Source organism: Mirounga angustirostris, unplaced genomic scaffold (assembly GCF_029215605.1).
Source record: "Mirounga angustirostris isolate CCGP_5_RB_7025 unplaced genomic scaffold, mMirAng1.0.hap1 SCAF_1, whole genome shotgun sequence".
Classification (NCBI taxonomy): Eukaryota; Metazoa; Chordata; class Mammalia; order Carnivora; family Phocidae; genus Mirounga; species Mirounga angustirostris.
In genome coordinates this window covers 154,050,855-154,065,995 of record NW_026991709.1, presented here as the reverse complement: position 1 = coordinate 154,065,995, position 15,141 = coordinate 154,050,855, and the positions used below count along the sequence as shown (strand labels likewise).

General features: G+C 36.5%; 1 protein-coding gene across 5 annotated transcripts in view; it reads right to left on the bottom strand.

The window, feature by feature from the left end:
- FBXL2 (F-box and leucine rich repeat protein 2) overlaps positions 1-15,141 on the bottom strand; it is a 142,560-nt gene that overhangs the window by 58,842 nt on the left and 68,577 nt on the right. For 2 of the 5 annotated variants that reach the window (XM_045904108.3, XM_064590507.1), the window contains exons 3-4: positions 789-843; positions 218-292 (exon numbers count right to left, since the gene is read on the bottom strand). The exons of 2 other annotated variants lie outside the window; for them this stretch is intronic. In XM_045904108.3, the coding sequence (XP_045760064.1) occupies positions 218-292; positions 789-843 (130 nt within the window). The remainder of the gene's footprint in view (positions 1-217; positions 293-788; positions 844-15,141) is intronic. One more of the 5 variants, XM_064590495.1, reaches the window with a different exon arrangement.

Sequence of the window (15,141 nt, the reverse complement as noted above, 5' to 3'; positions counted from 1 at the left end):
GCTCAGTTGGTTTAAGCGTCTGCCTTCGGCTCAGGTCATGATCCCAGGGTCCTGGGATCGAGCCCCACGTCAGGCTCCCTGCTCAGTGGGGAGCCTGCTTCTCCCTCTCCCACCGCCCTCCACTTGTGTTCCCTCTCTTGCTGTATCTCTGTCAAATAAATACATAAAATCTTTAAAAGAAAAAAAAAGTCTTTTATCTAAAATAAAGCTAACTTACCTCTACATCTGTTTGAAAGTTAAAAAGGTCTATTCTTTGCCAGTTGCTTCCATCCAGGGCTAGGATGTTCCAAGCCTAGGGGGTGGGAGGTAGAGGAGGAGAGATGGGGTGAAAGAGATACACTAAGTGAGACTGTTAATGGAAGTCCTGATTCAACCTTTGTATTTCCAAACTTTTATTCTTGATATACATTAAGTGGATAATCAAATATGGAATTATGATAACACCATGTTATATTAAATGTAAAAGATGACATTTAAAGTTAACTGCTTGGGGCGCTTGGGTGGCTCAGTTGGCTAAGCATCCAACTCTTGATCTTGGCTCAGGTCATGATCTTGGGATCCTGGGATTGAGCCCCGAGTTGGCTCTGCACTAGGTATGGAGCCTGCTTAAGAGTCTCACCCTCTCCCTCTCCCGTTGCCCCTCCCCCCACTTGCACACGCACGCGCATGCATGCTTTCTTAAAAAAATTAAATTAAAAAAAGTTAACTTCTTGCTTGAACTAAAACTCGTTCTCATTCTAATAAAACTCAATATTTATTGATTGATAAAAATCTGGTTAATACTCTACCTTGGAAATCTGTGCACATCGGCACAAAGTTACTATATCCAAGAAGGAAAATATTCTAGGAAGAAAGGGGAAAAACAAAAAAATGAGATGGTATTAACATTTTAGAATATTTACAACTTGAAAGATAAAATCTAATGCGCCATCTGGATATATCATAAGTTTTTTCAAGATTCCTCAATTTGCAATACACAAGCTCACTATAATTCTACAACACTACTGTGAAATATCAAAGGCTCACATGTTCCAAAGCTGTTTGAGACTCACTACACAAATCCCCTTAAAACAGAACCCATTAAACTTTTATGTCCCTTGTTCTATGACATGGACATGGGACAGTAGATCATAACTTGTCCTATTCAAAAACCAACTCTCTAATCTCCTAGACACTAAGCCTGGGGAGATCTAAATCCTTCTAATTCTCATGTCCCTTACATATTACAATACAAACTCCTCTTCTCGTAATAGATGTACCAAACAGGCTCAGATGCCTGAGCCTCAAATAACACAGCCAAGAAAGACTCAGTGATAAAACCCATTTGGCTTTGATGTATTAGTTCACAGGATAGAAAGATGGAGCCCATTCATTGGCAAGTTCTACAGTGACCAGTTTTTCCTGAGCAAAAGCCAAGAACCACAGAAGATGGGAAAGATGGGGAAAAAGAAAAGCAGAGCCATAAACAAAAACCTAGTTGACATCAGTAGTGCCCTTAGAGGAAGCAGTAGCTGTCAGCATGGCAGGGGTCTGAGTGAGGTCCCAACATGGGTGGTGGACATGAGTTGCTGATGACAGCAGAGTGGCAAATAGCTGCGTGTGTCTCAGTGCTGTGCAGTAACAGCTGCAAACAAAGAGCAGCTTTTCTGCGAGAAGAAAGGTGAATGAGGATGAGGTAAGGGACAATAGGATCTCAATTCTTATAGTCCTGGGAGATAAATATGAGTTTCCATCTCTGTGTAGAAGCGGGAGAAGGTAAGATGGCGAACAGCCACCTATCAAGTTCTTCAAAATTCTCCAGAGATAACAATCAGTGGTCAGTTGAAAATCCATGGGCTCAGGGAAGGATAGTAGATCCATAAAACACCAGAGCAATACCCTACAATAATGCATACACAAGCAGCACCATGGGGCTAGTGATGCTATAGATACCATTCTACAATATAGGCTCCAATCATTTTCTAGTTAAAAGCAAAGGACAGAAGCATAAGGGCTGCACTGACCTTAAAAGATTGAATGGAACTTTGTATATAGGAAAATGCTGGTGGCTGAAAATATGCACTAAAGTATATGCTAAACATATTTCAGGGTGTCTGCAAACACCTATATTGCCTCTGTGGAAATACATCTTGCCCCACCCACAGGCCTTTCTGCCTCAAACATCCATGTTCTGTGCCATATGACCATGCCACAATGAGCCACAACTCATCACTAGCTCCCTAAAAGACCAAGGACCAGACAGAGAAATGCATATGGTAGAATATCTCATGCTGCGGTCGGGTTCTAAAGTACGAGACTAGGTGAAAAAGGAGTTAGCTAAAGTTTCCCTTGAGAATCCCTTAAGACTGTACCACCCTGGAGACCACATTCTATCACCTCTTGGTAAGAACAATTGCACTGATGTTAATAAAGATAGCTAACTTTGATTATGTATTTACTATGTGCTAGCCACAGTTTGTGTTGGTCATTTAATCGTTTTGACACTGTTACGAGATGCTATTATTATCTCTGTTTTTTGGAGAATGAAATGGAGCACAAAAGTTAAGTGGTCACTGGGTGATGGGCATTAAGGAGGGCACATGATGTGATGAGCACTGGGTTTCATACACAACTGATGAACTGTTGAACATTACATCTGAAACTAAAAAAAAAAAAAAGAAAAGAAAAGAAAAAAAAAAAAGAAAGGTTAAGTAACCTGCCCAGGTCATACAGATAGTAAGAGCAGAGCTAGGATTTGAACCCAGGTAGTCTGGCTTGAGAGCCCAAGCCTATGACCACTACACATAACAGCCTTAGAAAGTTTAACACAGCTGTTTTTCCCTCAGGACTGGACTAGATGCTATTTTTGCAACTGAACAGCAGATGAAGTAATTGTGCTTAGTGAGCATGCTGTATGGAAAACACCTATCTTTGAATGCTAGAATCACACTAACTAAAGCAAAATGCTCACACATCCAGACACACATGAGAACCAACAGCCGGAACAAAAGTTCACATTACTCCTCTCGTGCTTCCTACCAAATTTTATGGTTACTGAATGAAAAAGTAGATTACCTTTAGTGTTTACATTATTTTCCCTCTTCCCATCACCCCATGAATGTAGGTGAATTTGCACAAGTTAAATAGGCATGATAGGACTCCAAACTGCCAAATGCAGCCTAAGCCAAATTCCTGAATCATGTTTCAGTGAATAAGATAAATGCCTTGAATGACAGAGCCTGGGACACTGGCAATAGAAACAGAGATAGCTAGAGGAGTTAGAGTCATGGTAAATTGAGTTCTGGCCTTTCCAAAGCATCTTTTTTTTCCTGGAAATTGCTTCCTACCTCAAATGTGATAACTTCACCCTTCATTAGGAAAGCACTGCAAAGGCAACTTGGTTATCAACAAATATATATAGGGGTATAGAGGAGTGGATGTACTTCTGGACTTTGTATTCTATTCCCCTGGTCTGTTTCTCCACCTTTGTGCCAATGAGACTGTTTTAATTATGAAGCTTTGTAAGTCTTGAGGTCTGGTAACGTTAAGTCCTTCAACTTTGTTCTTCTTCAAGATTACCTCGGCTATTCTTGGTTCTTAGAATTTCCACTTATGTTTTAGAAGCAGCATGTCGATTTTCACAAGAAAACTTTATGAAATTTTTACTGGGATTACATTGCAGTTATAGAAACTTCAGGGAGAATTGAAATCTTTACAATATTAAGTCTTCCAGTCCAGAAACATGATATATTTCATTATTTATTTAGGATGTCTTTCTCATAGTAATTTTTGTAGTTTTCCATATTGATACTCTGTTCATCTTTAGATTCCCCCTCACTGGTTATTTGATGTGTTACTATTAAAATGGAATTTTAAAATGTCATTTTCTGTGTGTTTTTTTTTTAAGTAAGCTCTATGCCCAAAGTGGGGCTTGAACTCATGACCCCAAGATCAAGAGTCACATGTTCTACCAACTGAACTAGTCAAGTGTCCCTTCAATGTCATTTTCTAATTGTTAATATATATATGCACATATATGTATATAAATTTCCACATATTTAGCTTGTATCCAGCAATATTTCCAAATTCATTAATAAATTCTAATGATTTTTTAAAGATTTAAATAATTAATTAATTTATTTGAGATAGCGAGAGAGAGAGAGAGAGAGAGCGTGCACACGAGCATGAGTGGGGGTGGGGAGGGAAAGGCAGAAGGTGAGTGAGAAGCAGGCTCTCCACAGAGCAGGGAGCCTGACACAGGGTCAATCCCAGAACCTTGGGATAATGACCTGAGCCTAAGGCAGAGGCTTAACCCACTGAGCCACCCAGGTGCCCCAGTTCTAATGATTTTCTACATACAGAATCAATTCATTTGATTTTCTTCCTTTCCAATACTTTTCTTTGTCTTGCCTTATTGAAGTGGCTATGATCTCCTCTAGGGCCAATAATGCTAAGGAAAGGCAGCTTTTTCTCATTGCCATTTCAGAGAAAAAACTGTCACTTTTTAATCACTGATTAGATATTTACTATAGGGTTTTTCCCCTACCTTTTTGACTTTTAAAAGTTACTTTGTTATACCCTGTAAAAGGTTTTTGTCCACGCATGATTTAAACAACTTTAACATTCATTTATCTCTTTTAAGAATTTATTAAAAGAGCAGATAATACACGGAATTGCCATATATTACCTCCGATCTTGACACAGTTTCCCCTATTATTAACATTTTGCATTAGTGTGGCACATTTGTTACAATTGATAAATACTGATACATTATTATTAACTAAAGTCCACAGTTTAGGTTAAGGTTCACTCTTTGTATTGTACAATTAGTTCCATGGGTTTTGACAGATGGATGATGACATGTATTCGCCATTACAGTATCATACAGAATAGTTCACCAGCCTAAAAATCACCTGCCTCACCTGTTCATCCCTTCCCTCCTTCAGATGAAGCCCTGTTAACCACTGGTCTTTTTAACATTTCCACAGTTTTGCCTTTTTCAGAATGTCATAATTGGAATCATATAGTATGTGCCTGTTCAGATTAGCATCCTTCACTTAGCAATATGCATTTAAGGCTCTTCGTCTTTTAGTGTCAAAATAGATCACTATTTTTTATTGTTGTATAATATTGAAACTGATGTACCAGTTTATCCATTCATCTATTTAAAGTCATCTTATTTGCTTTCAGTTTTGGGTGATTATGAATAATTCTTTTTTTTTTTTAAGATTTTATTTATTTATTTGACAGAGAGAGACAGCAAGAGAGGGAACACAGCAGGGGGAGTGGGAAAGGGAGAAGCAGGCCTCCCGCTGAGCAGGGAGCCCAATGCAGGGCTCGATCCCAGGACCCTGAGATCATGACCTGAGCTGAAGGCACATGCTTAATGACTGAGCCACCCAGGTGCCCCTGATTATGAATAATTCTGCTATAAACATTTGTATGCAGGTTTTTGTGTGGATATGTTTTCTACTCAGTTGGAAAAATACCTAGGAGTAGAATTGCTAGATCATGTAACCTTATGTATAGCTTTGTAAGAAACTGCCAAACTGTCTTGCAAAGTGCCTGTACCATTTTGAATCTCCACCAGCAATGAATGAGAGCTCCTGTTGTTCTGAATCTTGCCAACATTTAGTATTGTTAGATTTTTAAATTTAAGCCATTCTAAATAGGTGTACAGTGATATCTCATTATTTAGTTTTTAATTCCTTAAAGACATGATACTAAGCATCCTTTCATATGCTCATTGTCGTGTGTATGTCTTCTTTGGTGAGGTACCTGTCTAAATATTTTGCCCATTTAAAAAAAAAAGATTTTATTTATTTGACAGAGAGAGAGTACAAGCAGGGGGAGCGACAGGCAGAGGGAGAAGCAGGCTCCCCACTGAGCAGAGAGCCTGACATGGGGCTCAATCCCAGCACCCTGGGATCATGACCTGAGCCAAAGGCAGACGCTTAACCCACTGAGCCACCCAGGTGCTCCTGTTTTGCCCAATTTTTAATTGGTTTGTTTTCTTGTTGGATTTTAAGAGTTGTGTATTTTGGACATCAGTCCTTTATCACATATGACTTTGACAAGTATTTTCTCCAAGTCTGTGGTTTGTCTTTTCATTCTCTTAACATTCTTTCTCAGATAAGTTTTTAATTTTAATAAAGTTCAACTTACCAATTTTCTCATTGATGGATCATACTTTTGGTACTATATTTAAAAATTCATTGCCAAACCCAAGGCCATCTACATTTTTTCTCCTATGCTTCTTCCAGAAGTTTTACAGTTTTGCATTTGCCATACAGGTCTATAATCCATTTTGAGTTGATTTTTGTGAAAGATGTAAGGTCTGTGTTTACATTCTGCCTTTGCATATAGATGTCCAATTGTTCCAACACCATTTGTTGAAAAAGAGAGTTTCTCCATTAAATTGCTTTTTCTCCTGGTGTGCCTGGGTGGCTCAGTGAAGCATCCGACTCTTGATTTCAGCTTGGGTCATGATCTCAGTGTCATGGGATCAAGCCCCACGTCAGGCTCTGCACTCAGCAGGGTCTACTTGAGATTCTCTCTCCCTCTGCCCCTCCCCCTGCTCATGCATGTTCTTCCTCTCTCTAATAAATAAATAAATAAATAAATAAATAAATAAATAAATAAATAATTTTTTAAGATTGCTTTTGCTCCTTTGTCAAAGATAAGTTGACTTTGTGTGGCTCTATTTTTGGGGTCTTTATTATGTTCCACTGATCTATTTATTCTTTCACCCACAACATACTGTCTTGATTATTGTACCCTTAACAATAAGTATTTAAGTCAAGTAGTGTCAGTCCTCCAGTTTTGATCTTTAGTATTGTACTGGCTTTTCTGAGTCTTCTGACTTTCCATATAAACTTTAGAATGAGCTTGTTGATATCCACAAAATAACCTGGTGGTATTTTGATTGGGATTATGTTTGATTCTACAGATCAACTTGGGAAGAATGAACATTTTAACAACACAGGTCACCCTATCCAGGAGTATATATCATCTCTCCATTTATTTAGATTTTGATTTTTTTAATTGGAGTTTTAGAGTTTTCATCATATAGATTCTATACAAATTATGCTAGATTTATACCTAAGTATTTCATTTTTTATGCTAATGTAAATGGTTATTGTTTTTCACTTCAACTTCTAGTTGTTCACTGATGGCATATAGGAAAGCAATGACCTTTTACATATTAACCTTTATCCTAAGAATTTGCTGTAATTGCTTGTTATAGAAATGTTTTGTCACTTCTTTGGGATTTTTCTCCATACACAATCATTTCATTTACAAACAAGACCAATTTTATTTCTTCCTTCCTAATGTATACCTTTTCTTTCCTTTTCTTATTTAATTGCATTAGCTAGGACTCTGGTCCAGTACTATGATAAATAGGAATAGTAAGAGTGGCCATCCTTTTCTTATTTCTGATCTCGGGAAAAAAGAATTGAGTTTCTCACCATTAAGTATAGTGTTAGCTGAACGTTTTTTGTAGATATTTTTTATTTTTTAAAATTTTATCATGTTAGTCACAACACATCATTAGTTTTTGATGTGGTGATCCACAATTCATTGTTTTCATATAACACCCAGTGCTCCATGCAGTACGTCCCCTCCTTAATACCCCTCACCAGGCTAACCCATCCCCCCCCCCAAAACACTCAATTTGTTTCTCAGAGCCCATAGCCTCTCATGGTTCATCTCTCCCTCCCATTTCCCCCACTTCATTTTTCCCTTCCTTCTCCTAATGTCCTCCATGCTATTCCTTGTGTTCCACAAATAAGTGAAATCATATGATAACTGACTTTCTCTGCTTGACTTATTTCACTTAGCATAATCTCCTCCAGTCTCATCCATGTTGATGTAAAAGTTGGGTATTCATCCTTTCTGATGGCTGAGTAATATTCCATTGTATATATGGACCACATCTTCTTTATCCATTCATCTGTTGAAGGGTATCTCAGCTCTTTCCACAGTTTGGCTATTGCAGACATTGCTGCTATGAACACTGGGGTGAGGTAGTAAAGCTCTATGCCCAACATAGGGCTTAAACTCATGAACTCAAGATCAAGAGTCCCATGCTCTACTGACTAAGCCAGCCAGCCAGCCAGCCAGTTTTTTTGTAGATATTCTGGATCAGGTTGAGGAAGTTCCCCTCTATTCTTGGTTTGATGAGAGTTCCTGTCATGATGGACATTAGTATTTGTCAAATGCTTTTTCTGCATCTACTGATGACCATATAATTTCTTCTTCTTTAAACAACTGATGTGATGGATTACCTCAATTCTGGAATGAAGCATTCTTGCATACCTGAAATAAATCCCACTTGGTTGTGGTGTATAATTCTTTTTATGATTGTTCAATTTGGTTTGCTAATATTTTGTTGAAGACTTTCTATCTATGTTCACAAGATATAATATTCTGTAGTTTTTCCTTTCTATAATGTCTTTATCTGGTTTGGGTGTGAGGGTAATGCTATCTTCACAGAATGAGTTAGGAAGTCTTCTGCTTCTATTTTCTGGATGACATAAAGAATTGGTATCATTTCAGGGTACCAAGGTGGCTCAGTCGGTTAAGTGTCTGACTTCAGCTCAGGTCATGATCTCAGGATCCTGGGATCCCTGCATTGGGCTCCCCAATCAGCAGCGAGTCTGCTTGTCCCTCTCCCTCTGCTCCTCCACCTACTCGTGCTCTTTCTCTCTCAAATAAATAAAATCTTTAAAAAAAATTGGTATCATTTCTTTCTTAAATGTTTGCAGAATTCACCAATGTAACCATCTGGGTCTGGTGCTTTCTGTTTGGGAAGGTTATTAATAATTGATTCAATGTATTTAACTGATATATGTCCATTAAGTTTATCTATTTCTCCTTGTGTAAGAGTTAGTAGTTTTTGTCTTTTGAAGAATTGGTCCATTTCAACTAAGTAATCAAATTTGTGGACATAGAGGAGCTCATAATATTCCTTTATTATCCTCTTAATGTTCATGAGATCAGTAGTGATGATCCCTCTCTCATTTCTGGTATTAATTTGTGTCTTCTCTCATTCTTTTTAATCTGGCCAGAGGTTTGTCAGTTTTTTTGATATTTTCAAAGAACCAATTTTGGTTTCATTGATTTCCTCTATTGTTTTCAATTTCATTGATTTCTGCTCCATTTTTTATTAGGTCCTTTCTTTTGCTTGCTTTAGACTTCTACTGATTCTCTTTCTCTAGTTTCCAAAAATGGAAAATCAGATTATTGTGCTTAATCACATGGATTGATTTTCAAATATACAAAAAAAATCCTATATTCCTAAAATAAACCTACTGGTTATAATTATTAGGCTTTTTATATACTGCTGGGTTTGACTTGCTAGTTTTATTCAGGATTTTTACATCTATGCTCATGACAAATATTGACCTATAATTCTCCTTTCTTATAACATCCTCCTTCAGTTTGGTATTAGAGTTACATTGGCCTCATAAAACTGCTCCTATACTTTGAAAGAGTCTGTGTAAGATTGGTATCATTTCTTCCTTATATGTTTGGGAAAATTCAAAGAAAAGCTTTCTGGGCTTGTTCTCTGCAGGAAAATTTAGTAATAAATTCTATTTAACAGATAACTTTCCATTGCTTCTTGGCCTTTTGGCTAATGCAAGTGTAGTAACAGATAATTCCAGATTTTTAATTTCTTCTGGTGTTTAAAAGCTGTGTTTTTCAAGGAATTTTCCCATTAAATCTAATTTCATACAGTCGTCAAATGCATTCCATAATTATGTCCATAACTACTTTTAAAAATCGGTAATGTCCCTTTTTTGGGATCACTTCTTTTTCTGTTTTTTTTTTCCTTGATCAATCAAGCTAGAGAGTTATCAATTTTAGTAATAAAAATTATCTTTGTTGATTTCTCTATTTCATTAATCTATGTTATCTTCATCAATTCCTTCATTATAGTTTCTTTGAATCTGCTGTTTTTCCAGTTACTTGAGATGGAACTTTTGATCACTGACTTTCATCCTTTCTTTTCTAATGCATGTATTTAAAGCATTTCCCTTAAGCACTATACCACAAATTTTGATATGCCATACTTTCATTATTGTTTAGTTTGAAGTACTTTCTGATTTCCACTGTGATAACTTCTTTGATCCACGAATTTAGAAATATGTAGCTTAATATTTTGTTGTTCTTGATTTCTAGTTTAGTTCCACTATTGTCAGAGAACATACTCTAGATAATGTCAATTCTTTGAAATTTGTTGAATTTACATTATGGCTCAACATATAAATCCATTTTGATAAGTGTTTCATGTATATTTTAGAAGAATGTGTATTCTACAGTTATTGGATGTAGTGTCCTATATATGTCAAGTTGGTCAAGTATGGTTCAAATCTCCTCTATCCTTTCTAATTTTTTTGTCTGATTATTCTACCAGTTACTATAAGTCTATCAGGAGTATGTTAAAGCTCTACATATAATTATGGATTTGTCTATTTTTCCCTTTAGTTTTGCTTTATATATTTTCAACTTATTTTATTAGGTTCATCAAAACTTAAGATTCCTCTTGCTGTCCAATTGACCTTTTATTACCAAGAAATGTCTCTTTGTGTCTAATACACACCTTGCCTTAAGGTCTACATGGTCAATGCTAACATAGCCAGAACAGCTTTTAATGTTTCCATCTTTTACTTTCGATCAAACTGTGTCTCTTCTTGGGCGCCTGGGTGGCTCAGTTGGTTGAGCGACTGCCTTCGGCTCAGGTCATGGTCCCGGGGTCCTGGGATCGAGTCCCGCATCGGGCTCCCTGCTCCGCGGGGAGCCTGCTTCTCCCTCTCCCACTCCCCCTGCTTGTGTTCCCTCTCTCGCTGTGTCTCTCTCTGTCAAATAAATAAATAAAATCTTTAAAAAAAAAAAAAAACTGTGTCTCTTCTTATTTTTACAACTCCAGTTTAACACAGTTTGTCTTTTAATAGGAGTGTTAAGCTCATTTACACTTAATCATGGATATAGCTTGAATCTACCACCTTGCCATTTGTTTTCCATTTTCCCCAACTGCTCTTTATTCCTTTACTCTCCTTTTAAGAATTCATCAACCAAATAAATGATATTTATGTCTTTGGTGGCTGCTCTGAATACAATACATCCCCATTTCAGTCTAGTTTGAATTAATATTATACCTCCACAGCCACAACCATAATATGCTCTCATTTAATCTTCTCTTATCTTTTGTGTTGTCATATATTTTATTTGACATATATTATAAACCAAACAATATAGTGTTATGATTTTTGCTTAAAACAATTATCTTTCAAATAATTTTTAAGAGGTAAAGGTATTTTATATTTACCCACATACTTAACCATTTATGGTGTTCTTCATTCTTTCCTGTACATGATTTTCAGCTCCCTTCAGCCTTAAGAACTTCCTTTAGCATTTCTTACAGTATGGGAATGTCAGTGATGAATTCTGACAGTTTTTCTTTACCAGAAAATGCTTTTATTTTTAAAAGATAATCTTGTGGGGTGGCCTGGGCAGTTAAGCATCCAACTCTTGGTTTCAGCTCAGGTCATGATCTCAGGGTTATGAGATCAAGCCCCAAGTCAGGCTCCACGGTCAGTGCAGAGTCTGCTTAAGACTCTCCCTTTCCCTCTGCCTCCCCCGCCCTCTCTCTCTCTCTAAATAAAATCTTTTTTTAAAAAGATAACTTTGCTGGATATATAATTTTGAGAGTTCTTTTCCTTTCTGCACTTTTTTTAAAGTTTTTATTTTAATTCCAGTTAGTTAACATACAGTGTTGTATTAGTTTCAGGTGTACAATATAGTAATTCAACAATTCCATACATCACCTTGTGCTCATCACAACAGGTGCATTCCTTAATCCCCATCACCTATTTAATCCATCCCCCCACACCCTCCCCTCTGGTAACCATCAGTTTGTTCTTTATAGGTAAGAGTCTGTATTTGTTCTCTCTTTTCCCCTTCCTTGTTTATTTCTGACATTCTACATATGAGTGAAATCATATGGTATTTGTCTTTCTCTGACTGACTGATTTTGCTTAGCATAATACTCTAGCTCCATTCATGTCCATTGCAAATGGCAAGATTTCATTCTTTGTATGGCTGAATAGTATTCCATTGTATAAATATACCATTTCTTTTTTATCCACTCATCAATCAGTGGACACTTGGGCTACTTCCATATCTTGGCTATTGTAAATAATTCTGCTACAAACATAGGAGTGCATGTATTCCTTTGTTTTAGTGGGTTTTTTATTTAATTCTTTGGGGGAAATACCCAGTAGTGTGATTGCTGAATCACAGGGTAGTTCTATTTTTTTTTTTTACTATGTTCAGTTAGCCACTGTATAGTACATGATTAGTCCTTGATGCAGTGTTCAGCAATTCATTAGTTAAATATAACACCCAGTGCTCATCACAGCACGTCTTTCTGCACTTTAAAGGTGTCATTCCATTGTCTTTTGTCTTGAATTATTTCTTACAAGAAGTCAATGAAAATTCATATTATCATTCCATATATATATATCTTAAGTTTTCTCTTTACCTTTGGTTTTCAGTAATTTAAGCATAGTGCACTTAGGTGCTATTTTTCACTGTATTTGTTCATTTGGCATTTGCTAAACTTCCTGAATCTGTAGACTGTCACCAGATTTGGAAAATGTGGGGCTGTTTCTTTAAGCTTTTTTATGTCCCATTCTTTCTCTGGATCTCCAATTACACCTGTGTTAGACCATTTGATATTACAAGGTACTAATGATGTGTTAAATTTTGCTATCTCTTTTCTCTCTGTATGTCACTTTGGATAACTTCTATTAATCTATCTTGAAGTTCATCGATCCTATCTTTTGCAGTGTCCAATCTGCTGAAAAGCTTAACCAATTTTTTTTTAAAAAATTTAGTATTGTATTTTTCAGTTCTAGAAATCCCATTTGATTCTTTTTAGAATTTGCACATCTCCTGAAATATCCCACCTCTGTGCAGAGTGTGGAACCCAGCATGGGGCTTGATCTCAGGACGCTGACATCACAACCTGAACCAAAACCAAGAGCCAGACACTTAACCAACTGTGCCACTTAGGTGCCCCTCTGTACTTATGATTGTTTCTAATTTTTGTTTGCTCATTTGTTGTTGTTTTATAGATTCCACATGTAAGTGAAATTATATGGTATTTGTCTTCAACTCATCTCACTTAGCATAATACCCTCTAGGTCCATCCATGTTGTCAAAAATGTCTAGATCTCATTGTTTTTTATGGCTGAGTAACTTTCTGGTGTGTGCGTACGTGTGTACACAACTACACACATCTTTATCCATTCATTTATCAATGGGCACTTAGGTTCTTTCCATAACTTGCCTACTGTAAATAATGATGCAATAAACACAGAGGTACATATATCTTTTCAAATTAGTGTTTTCATTTTCTTCAGGTAAATACTCATTAGTGGAATTACTAGACTGTATGGTATTTCTATTTTCAATATTTTGAGGAAACTCCATGATGTTTTCTAAAGTGGTTGTATTAATTTATATTCACAGAAACAGTATATGAGGGTTCCCTTTTCTCCACATCTTTGCCAACATTTGTTATTTCTTGTCTTTTTGATAATAGCCATTCTGCAAGTGTAAGGTGGTATCTCATTGTGGTTTTGATTTGCATTTCCCTGATGACTAAAGATGTTGGGCATTTTTTCATGTATCTGTTGGCCATCTGTATGTCTTCTTTGGAGAAATATTCATTCAGGTCCTCTGCCCATTTTTAAATCAGATTATTTGGGTTCTGAGTATTGAGTTATAGGAGTTTATATATTTTTAATATTAGACCCTTACAGATATATCCTCTCCATATATATTCTCCCATTCAGTAGGTTGTCTTTTTGTTTTGTTGATCGTTTCCTTTGCTGTGCAAAAGCTTTTTATTTTGGTATAGTCCCAAAAGTTTCTTTTTGCTTTTGTTTCCTTTTCCTGAGAAGACACATCATAATCTATAATGTTCTGTAACAGTTGTTTTAAAGTCCTAATATACTAATTCCAATAACTGGGTCATCTAAAAGTCTGCTTACATTGACTGTTTTCTCTTGTTCATGGGTCACATTATTCTGCTTACTTGTATGTCTCATAATTTTAGGCTGTATTCCAGATATTGTGGCTAAAATCGTAAAGAATGTCATATCATTTTGGCTTATTTCCCAGAGTTCAAGCCCTTTCCTCTATCTGCTCATCCAGAATCCTTCTTGAGTTGAGCTGGAGCTGGGTCACAGCTAAAATTAAATTTCACTTGTGTCTGGATCATCTCCAACTTCCTGAGCCATACATAACATTAAAAATATCTTGTCAGTTTATGATCTAGAAGCAGTTTCAGATAGCTCTGGTTTGCCTTTGGATTTAAGTCTGGCAAGTATTCTGAATCCCATCATTGCAAGAATGATGGCCTACATAATTGTTCCCTGCTTGTAAGTCTTTCCTCCATCGCTGTCTTCTTGGCAAAACTTGGTAGGACTAGGGAGGAGTGGAGAGGAACTAACGAGAAAGAACTGCTAGACCAAATTATTTGTCCTTGCATTTGAGGCTCCAAAGCATGGCTGATTTAGCCTGTGTCTAAAGCAGGCCCATCTGTACCATGACCAGGCATCCACCACCAGGTATAGTGGTGGATAGCCCTTGATAGGGCTTGTCTCTCTGAGAAATTCAGTTCATTCAGGCCTCCTCTTGTCCACTGCTCTTTGCTTGCCCTACAGAAAGTATGACTTTTAAATTTTGTCCATAATTTTTCTTGTGATTACCATAAAAGTCTTTCATGTCCTTCCTAAACAAAAGTAGAAGTCTCTATAATAATGTTTTTTTTTTAATCTTAAGGCCTATCTTACATTAATATTTCTAAAGTCGAAGTTAATCAACTCCCAAAAACTTAAATCACTTTAACTCTGATCACCATCTTCCCATCATCCAAATGAAACCATTAACAATTGTTCTTGAAATCTTCCATGTTAGTTATTATCAATATCATCAATATTTTCTTTCTTTTTCTAAAGTCAATACTAAATAATATTTACCCACATGGTTACATTTGGTTTGCCAGTTTGTTTCTCACACATTCTTTCTGAGATCAAACTTATTAGATTTTATCCTTTAACAGTTCATTCAGATAGGTGAGTTCTAAAA